General features: G+C 51.1%; 1 protein-coding gene across 3 annotated transcripts in view; it reads left to right on the top strand.

Moving 5' to 3' along the window:
• IFT140 (intraflagellar transport 140) overlaps positions 1-16182 on the top strand; it is a 108795-nt gene that overhangs the window by 13024 nt on the left and 79589 nt on the right. For 2 of the 3 annotated variants that reach the window (XM_030925519.1, XM_010387818.2), the window contains exons 4-12: positions 3063-3184; positions 3333-3475; positions 5879-6054; positions 7309-7400; positions 8312-8418; positions 9341-9486; positions 10871-11074; positions 12290-12362; positions 14840-14931. In XM_030925519.1, the coding sequence (XP_030781379.1) occupies positions 3063-3184; positions 3333-3475; positions 5879-6054; positions 7309-7400; positions 8312-8418; positions 9341-9486; positions 10871-11074; positions 12290-12362; positions 14840-14931 (1155 nt within the window). The remainder of the gene's footprint in view (positions 1-3062; positions 3185-3332; positions 3476-5878; positions 6055-7308; positions 7401-8311; positions 8419-9340; positions 9487-10870; positions 11075-12289; positions 12363-14839; positions 14932-16182) is intronic. The other variant, XM_030925518.1, reaches the window with a different exon arrangement.

Genomic DNA, 16182 nt, shown 5'->3' on the forward strand with positions numbered 1-16182 from the left:
TATGCAAGCATTATTATTTTTTTTTTTTTTTTGTTGAGACGGAGTCTCGCTCTGTCGCCCAGGCTGGAGTGCAGTGGCCGGTTCTCAGCTCACTGCAAGCTCCGCCTCCCGGGTTTACGCCATTCTCCTGCCTCAGCCTCCCGAGTAGCTGGGACTACAGGCGCCCGCCACCTCGCCCGGCTAGTTTTTTGTATTTTTAGTAGAGACGGGGTTTCACCGTGTTAGCCAGGATGGTCTCGATCTCCTGACCTCGTGATCCGCCCGTCTCGGCCTCCCAAAGTGCTGGGATGACAGGCTTGAGCCACCGCGCCCGGCCGCAAGCATTATTTTTAAAGTATTTTTTAAAAATTTGCTAAACACAAAAACACCAATAGTGGGTTTTTTGTTTGTCTGTTTTTTTAAGACGGAGCCTCACTGTCACCCAGGCTGGAGTGCAATGGTGGGATCTCAGCTCACTGCAAGCTCTGCCTCTTGTGTTCAAGCGATTCTTGTGCCTCAGCCTCCCAAGTAGGTGGGATTACAGGTGTGTGCCATCATGCCCGGCTAATATTTGAATTTTTAGTAGAGACAGGATTTCGCCATGTTGGCCAGGCTGGCCTCAGACTCCTGACCTCAAGTGATCTGCTCACGTTGGTGTCCCAAAGTTCTGGGATTACAGGCATGAGCCATTGTGCCTGGCCTACCAATCGTGTTTTTATTCTTGTCTTCATCAAGCTGTTAGTCAAGAATCATATAATATACACTATTTCCATGACGTGTACTTACATGCTGCATGGTATTTTAGATCTTGCAAAACCTTTCTTAGAGGTTTCTTGTGTAAGTTTCCTTTTTTTTCCCCTGAGACGGAGTCTCGCTCTGTCGCCCAGGCTGGAGTGTAGTGGTGCATTATCAGCTCACTGCAGCCTCCTCCTCCCAGGTTCAAGTGATTCTCCTGCCTCAGCCTCCCAAGTAGCTGGGACTACAGTCGCGCACCAACATGCCCGGTTAATTTTGTGTTTTTAGTAGGGATGAGGTTTCACCATGCTGGCCAGGCTGGTCTTGAAATCCCGACCTCATGATCTGCTGGTCTTGGCCTCCCAAAGTATTGGGATGACAGGCGTGAGCCACCGAGCCCAGTCTGTAAGTTTCCTTTAAATCTGACATTATGTGAAAATCCTCTTCCTATGGACAATAAAAACCATGTTATCCGGCATTTGGGGAGATTGGAGTCAGTGCTGCCTGAAAGGGTGGTGGGAAGAAGAGCATATTGTGGGCTAAAGTGTCCCCCAGTTTTGGGCCAGGAAGCGTCCCCTGGGGAGCCCTTGGCATCAGAGCAGAAGAGCCATGCACATGGACTCAGATTGAGATGCTGCCCTTGGGCACCACCTAACTGCATCCCCCAGTCCTGGGAGGCCCCGCCAGCTGTCCCCATGGAGCCGACTTCCCCTTCCCGGAACTTCACTTGTACTTGTCTGTGCTGCATATTTGCAACTGTGATGATTTTAAATTGAGTGTGCAGTGTACACAGCACGAGGACTTCGCTTCTGACCACATTCTCCAGTAAACAACCATGGCTCCTTGGAGAAATGGCTGATTCCAGGACTGGAACAGAAAAATGAGCCTAGGCCAGACGCTGGCTCACACCTGTAATCCTAGCACTTTGGAAGGCAGAGGTGGGAAAATTGCTTGAGCCCTGGAGTTTGGTACCAGCCTGGGCAACATAGTGAGACTCCATCTGTTCAGAAAATACAAAATTAGCTGGCTGTGGTGATGAGCATCTCTATTCCCAGCTACTCGGGAGGCTGAGGTGGGAGGCGCTCACTGGAGCCCTGGAAGCGGAGGGCTTCAGTATGGAGTGATTGCACCACTCCATTTCAGCCTGGGTGACAGAGTGAGACCCTGTCTCAAAAAAAAAAAAAAAAAAAAAATTGAAAAATGGGCCTAGGTAATCTTAGGGCACCAGAAAGGAAGTGCTCACCAAACCCACGTGATGGGGGCACATCAAAGGGACACAGAGGCCAACTAGAGAGCTTAAAGCTGGCACATTGTGAGCAGCAGAATGTACGAGGCAGCCTTGGATGGTAACCCAGCGTGGGAAGTAAATACCCATGTGTCCACCCTGATGCAACACAGGATTGAATGAATGAGTTAATGGGGGTGAAGAGGCAAATCTCCTGTGCTGAAGAAGCCCAGGTGGTTTACATGGATGTTCCACCCCGAGGGTAGAGTGTAACTCCCAGCCCTCAAGTGTGGGGTGCAGAGAGTGACTTCTTTCTGAATAGTACGGGATGGAGGGGGGGCCAGGAAAGAGCTGCTTCATAGTTGAGAGACCCCACAAGCACAACCTCCACCAGGTGGTCAAGGTCAATGCCGGCAGTGACAAGTCATGGGGATGCAGCATGCAGAGAAGGCGCCTCGGCTTTGTGCTCCTCCTCCCCAAGCCCTCCACCCCAGTCAACTATGAGGAAAACTATCAACAATCCCAGTGGAGGGGCATCCCGTGATATACCAGGCCAGCAGGTCTCAAATGGTCCAGTGCCTTAAGACAAAGAGCCTGAGACACTGTCATAGCCCAGAGGAGCCCGAGGAGACACGGCGGCCAGATGTCACGTGGTGTCCCAGCCTGGCCAACATGGTGATACCCTGTCTCTACAAAAAAATACAAAAATTAGCCAGGTGTGGTGGTGGGCACCTTTCGTCCCAGCTACTCAGGAGGCTGAGGCAAGAGAATTGCTTGAACCCAGGAGGCGGAGGTTGCAATGAGCTGAGACCACACCACTGCACTCCAGCCTGGGTGACAAAGTGAGACTCAGTCTCAAAAAAAAAAAGTTTATTTTAAAAACTTGAATATATAGCAGTTGCTATCTCAAGGCATGAAGATGTGGAGACACTCTATAGGAGTTAAACAAACAAGTTCTTTGTTTAAAGACTTGAATAGTTTGAAATTTTTATGGTATATACACAGTAGTTTTGTAATTTTTTTTAAAAAGAAATATGCATCCTGTTGCACAGTTTAACATTTGCCTCCCACCAGTCATTCTGTCGGGACACCTGTCCGACCACGTGGTGTTGGGTCTTTCCAGCTTGGTGTCTTGCTCTTGTGGAGGTTGGACCAAAGGGGCCGAGTGCAAGGGACGCCCCTGCTGAAACACGAGTATGGGAAACCCCTCACGCACTGCATCTTCCGGCTCCCCCCTCCTGGAGAGTAAGTGTGGGGCTTGCCCCAGACCCCTGCGTGTGTTTACATCGGGGGAAGCGGGAAGCGGGCTGCTCCTGACCCAGGAGGGACCCCAGCCCTGAGTCGCTGTAGGAGAGGCGGAAGAATCTTGACTTCGTGTCATGTTTGCTTTCAGGGACCTGGTTCAGTTGGCGAAGGCAGCTGTGAGCGGTGATGAGAAAGCCCTGGACATGTTTAACTGGAAGAAGAGCAGCTCTGGAAGTTTACTGAAGATGGGGTCTCAGGAGGGGCTGTCATTCTTTGTCAGTCTGATGGATGGTGAGGAGCTTTGGTTGTGATTCTCAGGGGTCCTAGTGTTTTAGGGGTATCTGATAGGGATTTTAAACTCACAGACGGTGTTTCTGCATAGAACAGTAACGGTCATAGCTGCAGGCTGCACAGAAGGATAATGTGTGCTGGGCGGAGTCACAGCCGCTCTCTCAGCCATCCGTCCAGTGTTGAAATGTTGCCCTCACTTTGTTGTTATCGATAAGTTGAGCTTTGCTTGTGTTTGAAGGGTTTTCATGAGGAGGCTTTTAATCAGCAGTTACAGGCTGACTGCATGGCACCAGGGACAGTTTTGGAAAGATTCTTTGGTGGCACCCCTGGTATTCAGTCTGTGTAATTATCAAGCACCTATTGTATGCCAGGTACTTGGCTAGGGTGTAGGAATGAGGTATGAGCAGGACAGGGGGTTTCACTCCAGCCTGCAGCCCTTGGCCAGCCTTCATGGGGAGGTCAGCGCTGGGCACTGTGTGTCTGGTGTTCAGCCTGCTCCTCCTCACTGTACGAGGGGGACAGGCTGCCTAGCCAAGGCCGGAATAAATGCAATATGAAGTTAAAAGAAAAAGTGCGTCTCTTACAGCCGTATGATGCTGGCCCAGGTGTGTCTGTTGCTGGCGCGGCTGAGGAGATGAGAGCCACACAGAGGTGGCCGGGTCTCGGGAGAAAGGAGGCTTTTGCTGTCGGTTTCAGCAAGCAGCCAGATCTTGACAGGAAGAAGAGAGCAGATGAGAACAGATGGAGCTGTGTGGTTTTTTAAATTTTTAAACAAGGGAAATCTTTCATTTTAGAAGGTGAAGAGATAGAGCTAATGGAGGGGAGACATTGAGAAGATCCCAGTGGGGACATCCGAGTGGGCACAGCACCGTGAGATGGCAAGGAGAGGGCGTGCCAGGATAGAGCGCCACCAGGAAGGCTAATGAGAAGGGGGTGTAGGGATGAGGCCCACAAGGAAGAAGCGCTGGTCACCTGGAGGAGGGGGTGTGTGCCAGGGAGGAGCCCGGCTCTGGCAGCACGTGGGCTGCGAATTTCTGCCCGTTGTCTGGGAGCTGTAGGCTTTGGGGGTGAGTTCATCGCTGTGCCTCATGTCCTTTTATGGAAAATGGGGAAAATACTGGTGTCTATCCAGTTATCACCTGTAAAGATGCTTAGAACTGAGCCTGCCACGTACTATGCACTTAGTAAATACTAGTTGGTGTCGCAATTCACCTCTAGATAATCTTGAACTCTTCAGTTGGATAAGAACTTCCGCTGGGTTTGGTGGTGCGTGCCTGTGGCCTCAGTCACTTGGGAGGGCTCGTTGGGAGGATCACTTTAGCCCAGGAGGTTGAGGCTGCAGTGGGCTATGATCATGTCACTTTACTCCAGCCTGGCTGACACAGTGAGTACCTGTCTCTTGAAAAAAGAATTAATAATAAAAATAAGAACTCGTTGTCCATGGGGAAAAGATGAGAAGGGAGAGGCAGGTGAGAAGGCTCCCAGAGGAGTCTCCTGCAGAGCAGCAAAAGTGAGCCCAAGTCCCCAGGCTCACACAGGGCCTTCAGACAGAGTGGCTGGCCAGCGTTGGAGCAGGCTCAGGCAGGGCAGAAGGAGGGGATTCCAGGCTGGGTACAGTCGAGTCCTGTAGCTTAGACCAGGAACAGCTTGTGGAGGTTGACAGAGGGAGGTCCAGAGAGAGCCTGGCAGGAGGCAGATGGCACAGCAGCGATACCGGGGCAGAAGGGTCAAGGAGCGGTGGCCACAGAGAGAGCTTGTCATTTAGGGCCTCAGCGTGTGGAGGGTATGAGATGGACACAGAGCTCCGAGGCTGCCAGATCTGCAGGGTCAGCAGTGTGGACGTGAAACCCTCCAAGACAGGGGCAGAAAAGGGATCAATAGAGACAGCTTGAGGCCGAGCTGAACCCATGAAGTGGAGATTGCAACCTGTAAGGTCAGGTCACATGCTTCATTTTTAAGTTCTTTTTTTTTTTTTTTTTTCTTGAGATAGGGTCTCATTCTGTCACCCAGGCTGGAGTGCTGTGGCGTGACCTCGGCTCCCTGCAACCTCCACCTCCGGGATTCAAGTGCCACCCGTGCCTAGGTCTCCTGTGTAGCTGGGATTACAGGCACACGCCACTACGTCTGCCTAGCTAGTTTTTGTATTTTTAGTACAGACAGGATTTCACTACGTTGGCCAGGCTGGTCTTGAAATCCTGACCTCAGGTGATCTACCAGCCTCGGCCTCCCAAAGTGCTGGGGTTACAGGCATGAGCCACTGTGCCTGGCCCATTTTTAAGTTCTTATACTGAAGATGCTTTGTTTTGAAACTGTCCTTAAGTTGATAGAAGTGACTGCTGGTGAGGGTCATAGAAGTGGATAAACCAGGGCCTCCTCGTGTAGTGACCCCATGTTTGCCCCCAGGGACAGTGCACTATGTGGATGAGAAGGGCAAGACCACTCAGGTGGTGTCCGCAGACAGTGCGATTCAGATGCTGTTCTACATGGAGAAGAGGGAGGCACTGGTGGTAGTCACGGAGAACCTCCGACTGTCCCTGTACACAGTGCCTCCTGAGGGCAAAGCAGAAGAAGTGATGAAGGTGAGTGGGAGTGGGCTTGGGGGCTCACACTGGGGAGCTTGGGCCAGTTTCCCTCTGGCCTAGTTGATGGTCCTTTCTCTTCTGGATAGCAAGACTGAATAAAAGTTTATCATCTGTGTTAGGGCAGCTAACGTAGCTAGTGGTGTCATTATTTATCATACCACATTCAGTTGATAGGTGAAGGAAACAAAAGAGGTCGAGATTTTCTTGCATCTCTGGGTGGATGTGGGGCCTGATGGGAGACAGCCTGGGTCTACCCGCAAGCTGCACCCCTCATGACCTGGGGCGCAAGTAAGAGAGTCACACAACCTCTCGTTCCACCTGCAGAACTCAGCAGGCAGGCGACTGTATCCCCATCTTCCCACTGATTTATTCCACAGGAATCCTTGCTCCTTGGAGGCCACTGAACTTTCCCTAAAGATGCTCTTGCAGATGACAGAGCTGACTTTTCCTCAGTCAGCATTCATTCGGTCCTTTACACACCCTGTAAGGGCAGCTGAGGACACAGGCACTGGTCACGGGGACCTCGTCACAGGGGCCAGCTTGGGCCACCGTAACAACCTACCACGGACTGCGTGACATGACAACAGACATTTGTCACAGTTCTGGAGGCTGTGATGTCCCACACCAAGCAGCCTGCCTGCAGGGGCCTCTTCCCAGTGTCCTCACAGGGCGGGCAGGAAGAGTGAACACCAGCTCTGGTGTCTCCTTCCACGGCCACAGCCCTGTCAGGCCAAGGCTCACCCACCTCATGGTCTCATTAACCTTAAGTACCTCCTGAAGGCAAATACAGTTGCACTGGGGGTTGGCCTCCCACATACGAGCTTGAGGCATGCGGTTCAGTCCATGGGCCTGGCTTTAAATACCCTGCTCAGCTCCTAACTGGCTGGTGGGCCCTGGCCAGGTTTGTTCTCTACACAACAGGGATGATAGGCCTGCCCAGAGCGTGTGGTTGGATGAACAGGGAGCACCAGCTCAACCTCATAATCACTCCAGAGCGTGTCCACTGATGGCCACCTGCCCACGCCATGCACTCTGTAGCCGTTATTTAATGTGTGAGAGTAGTGGTTTGCTTCGGCCCATATATCTCAAAACTCAAAGCCACCTTGCAGAGTCTGCATCATTTGTCCCCGCATTTGCCCCGCTTGGTGAGTCTCCATGGAGTCACTGTGGACCAGAGACTCCAGGCTCCTGAAGCCGGGACAGGCCGTCTCGGCAAGCACAGTGCCTCTGCTTGGTTGTTTCCTTACACAGGTCAAGCTGAGTGGGAAAACCGGCTGCCGAGCAGACATCGCTTTGATTGAAGGCAGCCTTCTTGTGATGGCCGTCGGGGAGACTGCCCTCAGGTGAGAGTCTGCCTTTCCATTGCCCCTTTTTGAGAGGTCCCTGAGGAACAGGCTCTTCTAAGTCGGCTTTGTGTTGGAATGTAGCATATATACTGTGAAATGCACATATGGGGCCGGGCGTGATGGCTCACACCTGTAATCCCAGCACTTTGGGAGGCCGAGGTGGGCAGATCACGAGGTCAGGAGCTCAAGACCATCCTGGCTAACATGGTGAAACCCCATCTCTACTAAAAAATACGAAAAATTGCCAGGCATGGTGGCGGGCGCCTGTAGTCCCAGCTGCTTAGGAGGCTGAGGCAGGAGAATGGTGTGAACCCGGGAGGCGGAGCTTGCAGTGAGCTGAGATCGCACCACTGCACTCCAGCCCGGGAGACAGAGTGAGCCTCCGTCTCAAAAAAAATTGCACATATGATGCTGACTGCTCACACACTGGACATACCCATTCACCAGCTCCCAGAATGAGGAGCTAAGCATTGAGGGACCCCAGGAGTCCCTGCCCACTCCACTGCGCTCCTTTGGGGCTCCCGTTGCCTCTAGGTGGCCCTGCCCTGGTGTCTGCCCATGGAATCTCTTTGCCTGGTTTTTCGGAGTGTGGCATAACTAGAATCAGTCGTTTTGGTCTCTCTGCTGCTTGCTGTGTTAGCTCCATGTGCTCTCTGGGGCCGTCTCGTGCTCTGCATGGGGTTGCAGTTCCTGTGTCTCGTGGTGACCTCCTGCCATGTACAAACCATCTTCTATCGGCAACTGCTTTCTTTGATTATGAACAGGACATAAAATGTCCTAAGTGTAACAGTAGTGTTCATTTTCATATCAGGAGTCTGATGACCTATGTCTTTTTAGGTTCAAACACCCTTCAGAGGGAAACGCCACTAACACAGGCCCTCCATGGGGCTCACTCTCTTCTGTTGTAGATTCTGGGATATAGAACGAGGAGAGAATTATATACTGAGTCCAGACGAGAAGTTTGGCTTTGAGAAAGGAGAGAATATAAACTGTGTTTGTTACTGTCAAGTCAAAGGTGAGGCTTCCTGGCCTGGCACGAGAGAAACAGAACCAACCACAAGCATTGTGCTTGGGCTGCAAAATAATTCTAGTGAAATCTGGAGGCACTTAAACAATGGTAACTCGATAACTCACAGCCGTTCAAATAGTCGGACAAGCAAGCAACAGCAGAGCTTTGTGGTCCCACACGAAGGCCAAGGGGTTTGATCAGAAGCATGACAACCTGCATCCCAGCACTTTGGGAAGCTGAGGAGGGAGGATCACTTGAGCCCAGGAGTTCGAGACCCACCTAGGCTGCATAGTGAGACCCCAGTCTCCACAAAAATTACAAAAATTAGCCAGCTGTGGTGGTGTACAGTGGTGGTACCATCTACTCCGGAGGCTGAGGTGGGAGGATTGCTTGAACCTGGGAGGTTGAGGCTGCAGTGAGCTAAAATAGTGCCAGTGCACTCCAGTCTGGGTGACAGAGCGTGACCCCATCTAAAAAGAAGCATGGCACACCGATTCCATGCTCACTTATCTCCGTTCCCTCCTGAAATGTCACAGGATAGAGTGCAGGAAGTGTGTGTGCAAGTGTGTGTGTGCATGCAGATGTGTGTACGTGTGCATATGCACATCCAGAGCACAGGAGACTAGGAGGTGAGCCAGAGCTGTGTCTCTAGTGCCTGCTGAGTGCTGAGCACGGGGCAGACCCAAGCCAGGCTGACTGGCCTCTAGGAAAGCTGGGAGGGCAGCGTTCCCCCACCACCCCCACACCAGCACTGTGAGGTCAGGGTGGCAAGGACCTGGACAGGAAGACGCAGCCAGGGATGAGGTGAAGAGACACTGGGCTGGGCAAGGACTGATGCTTTGAAGAAGGGGGTCAGAGAACAGAGCTTGTTGCTGTTTTAGTTCCCTTTTTTTAACTCTGTTCACATGCAGTTTGTTTCTACCTGTAGGTCTTCTGTCCGCTGGTACCGACAGAGGGCGAGTAGCCATGTGGAGAAAAGTACCAGGCTTCCTGGGCAGCCCTGGGGCAGAGGGCAAGGACAGGTGGGCCCTTCAGACCCCTACCGAGCTCCAAGGAAACATCACGCAGATCCAGGTACAGCCTACAAGGGTGTTTGGTGCACTCATTTTCTGCTGCATGAAAGTGGAGGCCGTGGCTGGGCGCGGTGGCTCACACCTGTAATCCCAGCACTTTGGGAGGCCAACGCGGGTGGATGACGAGGTCAGGAGATCGAGACCATCCTGGCTAACATGGTGAAACCCCATCTCCACTAAAAAATACAAAACATTTTCCGGGCGTGGTAGCCCCTCCAGATTGTAGCCTGTGTAAATACTTTGTTCCTTTTCATGGCTGAATCACATTCTCTGCTGTGGACAGACCACATTTTCTTTCTCCGTTCATCAGTTGATGGATATTTGAATAATTCTGAACACTTGTGTACAAGTTTTTATGTGAGGATGTTTTAGTTTCTCTTCAGCATTTGGTTCTTTCTTATGATTTCTCTCTGTTCCCATTCTCTGCCTGATGAGACACTGTCATTATACCTTCCTTCACTTCACTAGGCATGGTTTCCTTCAGTTCCTTCAGCGGGTTTCTGGTGGCTACTTTGAAGTCTTTGCTAAGTCCAACATCTGGGCCCTTTCATAGCAGTTTCTGATGTCTGGATTTTTTTCCTATATGGAATTTATACTTTCCTATTTTGCATGGCTCTTTATTTTTTTTAGATAGATTTAGAAGTTTAATATAAAATTATAAAACCAACATTTCACATCAGCAGAGGAAAGCTAGATAATTTAATCCATTGTATAAACTTCCTGTCTGTTTATAAAAAACATAAACATCCCTATGTCACACTCAGAAAAGTGAGTCACACTCAGAAAAACTCTAGAAGACACTTTTCCCATCAGAACAGACGTACAAGTGCTGCCTGTCCAGTCACAACTCTTGAGCATCAGTATCTTTATTTATTTATTTATTTATTTATTTATTTATTTTTGAGACAGAGTCTCGCTCTGTTGCCCAGGCTGGACTGCAGTTGTGCAGTCTCGGCTCACTGCAAGCTCTGCCTCCCAGGTTCACGCCATTCTTCCGCCTCAGCCTCCTGAGTAGCTGAGACTACAGGCGCCCGCCACCACGCTCGGCTAACTTTTTGTATTTTTAGTACAGACGGGGTTTTACCGTGTTAGCCAGGATGGTCTCGATCTCCTGACCTCGTGATCTGCCTGCCTTGGCCTCCCAAAGTGCTGGGATTACAGTCTTGAGCCACCATGCCCGGCCCGAGCATCAGTATTTTAAAGTCTTTCTACACAGCACATATTTTACCTTTATAAAACATTTTTTTAGATCATTTTTTAAGTCCTAAACAATGGTGCTTAGAAATGGTTTCTGAGTTCTCATGTGTATAAGCATTCTCTTGACTGCATCTTTCTCCTGCTCTTTTCACACATCTGGTTCTTTCTCTTGCAACCTTGAAATGAAGTGGGGTTCCAGGAAGAACCTGCTGGCAGTGAACAATGTCATCTCCGTGGCCATCCTCAGCGAGCAGGCCATGTCGTCACACTTCCACCAGCAAGTGGCCGCCGTGCAGGTCTCCCCGAGCCTGCTGAATGTGTGCTTCCTGTCCACGGGGGTAGCGCACAGCCTGCGCACCGACATGCACATCAGTGGGGTGTTTGCCACTAAGGTGACTGCCGAGGGGACCCGCGGGTCAGAGGAGGGGTCTTCAACACAGAGAAAAGAACTGCCCCATTGCCAGGTAGTTCAGGGCAGCAAGGGCCCCAGATGATAGGTTAGGCCACTCTCAGTTCCATCCTAGGTTCTCTTATTTCCTGGATATCCATGTACATCATATTCATAGAGAAAATAGTAATGAAAATATAGGCTGGGCGTGGTGGCTCATGCCTGTAATCCGAGCACTTTGGGAGGCTGAGACAGGCAGATCACTTGAGGTCAGGAGTTCGAGACCAGCCTGGCCAATATTCTGCTAAAACTACAAAAATTAGCTGGGCGTGATGGTGGGCAACTGTGGTCCCAGCTACTCAGGGGGCTGAGGCAGGAGCGTTGCTTGAAGCTAGGAGGTGGAACTTGCTGTGAGCCGAGATCATGCCACTATACTCCAGCCTGGGTGACAGAGTGAGACCCTGTCTCAAAAAAAAGAAAATAATAATAAAAATATATACACCTGCTGGCCGGGCGCAGTGGCTCAAGCCTGTAATCCCAGCACTTTGGGAGGCCGAGACGGGCGGATCACGAGGTCAGGAGATGGAGACCATCCTGGCTAACACGGTGAAACCCCGTCTCTACTAAAAATACAAAAAACTAGCCGGGCGAGGTGGTGGGCATCTGTAGTCCCAGCTACTCGGGAGGCTGAGGCAGGAGAATGGCGTAAACCCGGGAGGCGGAGCTTGCAGTGAGCTGAGATCCGGCCACTGCACTCCAGCCTGGGTGACAGAGCAAGACTCCGTCTCAAAAAATAAATAAATAAATAAATAAATAAATAAATATATATATATATATATATACACACACACACACACACACACCTGCCATGTACCCTTATAAATTTTAAAAAAATTAAGTTAAAAAATAAATTTAAAAAATAAATAAAGGAAAGAGAGGGATGCTTTCTTTGCCATTCCCCAAACGTTAAAAAAAAAAAAGAAAATAATAATAATAATGATTATAATAAAATACCCAGGGATATTTTATATAACACAGAAAACAGCCTTAACCCATGTTCACAGAGGACCCAGTGATCTCATAGTCTTAGGGTGATGGAGCAGCAGCGTTCAGAAATGTTTAGAGGAGGAGAAGGAGGCTTTGGAAGTGCGCCGTGGGGTGTGCAGTCTGCACCTCACTTTTCCTCCCCTTTGCCTTGAATGTCCATGTTTCTTTTCAGGATGCTGTCGCAGTCTGGAACGGAAGGCAGGTGGCGATCTTCGAACTTTCTGGAGCTGCGATGCGGAGTGCAGGTGGCTTATTTTCACCCCAACAGAGGCACTCCCACTACCTGGCTTTATTTTCTCCCTGCTTAATGAGAAGGGCCACTGTGGTGCAGCTGAGGGCTAGCATAGGGGCTGGGGAGACCCTCGTGCCTGTGCCTGCGTTTCCAGAGCCAGGGCTGCAGCTCGGGCCCGGAATTGTCAGTGCATCCTGGCGCCTGCTGTGTGGGTGTAAACAGCCACAACGCTTTTGTGGGGTTCCTTCCAGGGAGGGGGTGGCTGCCTACCATCTTCTGAAATGTTTCCAGACCATGCACAGCCGTGAGACCTGTGGTGTCTTGACCCAAGGCCAGCCTCTGCCTGAAACTTCAAGGTGGCTCTTCAGAGATGCTTCATTAATCTCAAACACCCTTCTAGATCCCCAAGGTCTGTGCAGCTCTCTGCAGTTAGTTTGGCCATCGTTGCCCAGGCTGCAGTGCAGTGGCATGATCTCATCTTACTGCAACCTCCGCCTCCCGGACTCAAGCAATTCTCCTGCCTCGCCTCCCCAGTAGCCGGGATTACAGGCGTGCGCCACCACGCCCGGCTAATTTTTATATTTCAGTAGAGACAGAGTTTCACCATGTTGGCCAGGCTGTTCTCAAACTCCTGACCTCAGGTGATCTGCCCGCCTCAGCCTCCCAAAGTGCTGGGATTACAGGCGTGCGCCACCACGCCCGGCTAATTTTTATATTTCAGTAGAGACAGAGTTTCACCATGTTGGCCAGGCTGTTCTCAAACTCCTGACCTCAGGTGATTTGCCCACCTCAGCCTCCCAAAGTGCTGGGATTACAGGCGTGAGCCACTGTGCCCGGCCTTGGCCATTGTTTTCTTCCTGCTCTCTTAGCACGTCTATGGGAGTTTCCTGGGATGGCTGTAGCAAAGGACCACAAACTTGGTGGCTTCAGACCACAGAGATGTGAGAAATGTATTCTCCCGTGGTTCTGGAGGCCAGAGGTCCCAAATCAGTTTCACTGGGCAGAAGTAACCGCGTCAGCAGAGCCACGCTTCCTCTGCAGTCCCAGGGGAGAACCTGTTTCAGCTTCTGGTGGCTGCCAGCAGTCTTTGTCTTGTGGTCATAAACCTCCCGTCTCTGTCTCTGTGGTCACATTGCCCCTGGTCTGAAATCTGCCTCCCTCCCTCTTACAGGGACACTGGTGACTATATTTAGGGCCCACCTGGATAACCCAGTATAATCTCCGCATCCCAAGACCTTACCATCTTCTGCCATATAAAGTAATATTCACAGGTGCCAGGGAGCAGGACCTGACGTCTTCAGGGAACGTTTCCCAGGCCACTGCAGTGGCCCAGCCACCAGGATGTGCTCCTCAGCTCCTCGCCTTCAACAGTTATCACCTTCACCAACCCTGCCCCTCAGCCACCTGCCCACACAGCAGGCCTCATGTCATGCCATTCCCAGGGCGGTTGCGCCCTCGTTTTTTGAACATCCCCGCCTCTCCAGGCACGTCCTTCACTAGTTTCCACCTCTCCCTCAGATCTTTTCTCCGCTAACACTTTGTTGCCTAAAGTTCTCTCATAACATTTTTCACACTCTGTCCTGAATTATACTGACACTTCACATCTCCTCTCCTCTGTAGACTCCCTAGGAGCAAGGGTGAACTTCTTCTTTCCTCCAGTAGAACCAACACAGCAGGTGCTGGGATATTTTCTGTTTTGTGTATATTATCATCTCCCTAACAAGATTTTTTTTGAGACAGGAGTCTTGCTCTGTCACCCAGGCTGGAGTGCAGTGGTGTGATGGTGGCTCACTGCAGCCTCTGCCTTCTGGGCTCAAGCAATTCTCATGCCTCAGCCTCCCAAGTAGGTGGGATTACAGGCATGCACCACAACATCTGGCCAATTTTTATATTTTTAGTAGAGACAGCATTTCACAAGGTTGGCCAGGCTGGTCTCAAACTCCTGACCTCAAGTGATCCACCTGCTTCAGCCTCCCAAAGTGCTGGGATTACAGGTGTAAGCCACCGCGCCCGGCCTCTAGATTCTTATCTATTATGTTGGTGCAAAAGTAATTGTGGTTAATGGCAAAAATCACTTTTGCACCAACCCTAATAGTTAGGTACAGGAACCAGGGCTTGTGGCCACCAAAGTTCCACCTAAAATGTTCAAACACTTGCTTGAATGGGTGTGTTGTCATAGATGCTGTGCTTCTGGGAGCACGAGCTGCCAGATGGGAGGGGTGCAGGGCAGGGAGCCCAGAGCCCGGTATGGAGTCTCCACGTCAGCCCAGGGCCTGCACGTGCTGCCGCTGCTAGCTGTGGCCGTGGCCGTGGACAATTCCCTGTGCCTCAGAGCCTCATTTTCTTCATCTGCGAGGTGCAGATAGCACACCCCTATGAAGCTGTGGTGAGACCAAGATTAATTGGGGACCATGTGTGGGAATGCTCCTGAAACTCCCGGCAAGTCTGGCGGATGAGGACCTCCTTCCTGATGTTCGTTTTTCATTTTAGGGACCTTCTTATGTGAGACGCCCGTGTTAGCAATGCATGAAGAAAGCGTTTATACGGTGGAGTCAAACCGAGTTCAAGTTCGAACCTGGCAGGTAAGTTGCTGCTCCACGGCAAGAAAACCAGAGCAGAGTTTAAAATCCTTCCTCTCAATGGAGCCGAAGCCTGTTTACTGATTTCACCTAGTTTATGAGTCTGTTCTCACACTGTGTAAAGAACTACCTGAGACGGGTAATTTATACAGAACAGAGGCTATGTTGACTCCCATTCCTGCAGGGTCTGCAGGAAGCAGGCCTGGGGGCTCGGGAAGCTTACAGTCGTGGTGGGAGGCCAAGGGGAAGCAGCGCCTCCTACACAGCCGGAGCAGGAGGACGAGAGGGCGAAGGGGGGGCGGCCACACATTGAACAGCAGATCTCGTCAGATCTCTATCACAAAACAGCACTAGGGATGGTGAGAAACCACCCCCCTGATCCAGGTCGCCTCCCCCCAGGCCCCACCTCCAACACAGGAGATAAAATTCATCGTGAGATTTGCATGGGGACACAGAGCCAAACCATATCACCTTGCTGGATTGGATTTCCCGTGTCAGGTGCTTGATGGTAAAAATGGATCCTGGGACAGCTGTTCAATGTATGGCTGTCACTTCAGAAATCGGGAGACAGGGCAAGGGCCTTTTGCCTGTGAAAAGATGACTTTGCAGGACTTCAAGTACATGGGGCTATGAAAAGAAAATAAATCCTTGCAGGGCTTAGGGTACACCCCAGCAGCTGGCTGGGTGGCTCCAGTTCAGGACATAATGTCCTTAACCAAGCTGTCCCCTGCATGTGTCTTGTGGGAGGGCCAGGGCGACCTCCAAGAGGTTCCCTTTTTTTTTTTTTTTGAGATGGAGCCTCACTCTGTCTCCCAGGCTGGAGTGCAGTGGCTTGATCTTGGCTCACTGTAACCTCCGCCTCCCAGGTACAAGCGATTCTCCTGCCTCAGACTCCCGAGTAGCTGGGACTACAGGTGTGTGCCACCACACCCGGCTAATTTTGTATTTTTAGTAGAAATGGGGTTTCACCATGTTGGCCAGGCTGATCTCGAACTCATGAGCTCGTGATCCACCCGCCTCGGCCTCCCGAAGTGCTGGGATTACAGGCATGAGCCACCACACCTGGCCAAGAGGTTCCCTTCTGAGTAGAGTCAGGCACCCACTGCCCTGTCTGCATCTCACACACACTAGCTGGAACCTGGGGGCAGACATGGTGTGTTGATTACCTGTGGCTGCCTGAACAAATTACCACAAACCCAGGGGCTTCCGACACAGACATTTATTCTGTCACAGTTCTGGAAGCCAGAAGTCTGC

This window comes from Rhinopithecus roxellana, chromosome 20, assembly GCF_007565055.1.
Source record: "Rhinopithecus roxellana isolate Shanxi Qingling chromosome 20, ASM756505v1, whole genome shotgun sequence".
Lineage (NCBI taxonomy): Eukaryota > Metazoa > Chordata > Mammalia > Primates > Cercopithecidae > Rhinopithecus > Rhinopithecus roxellana.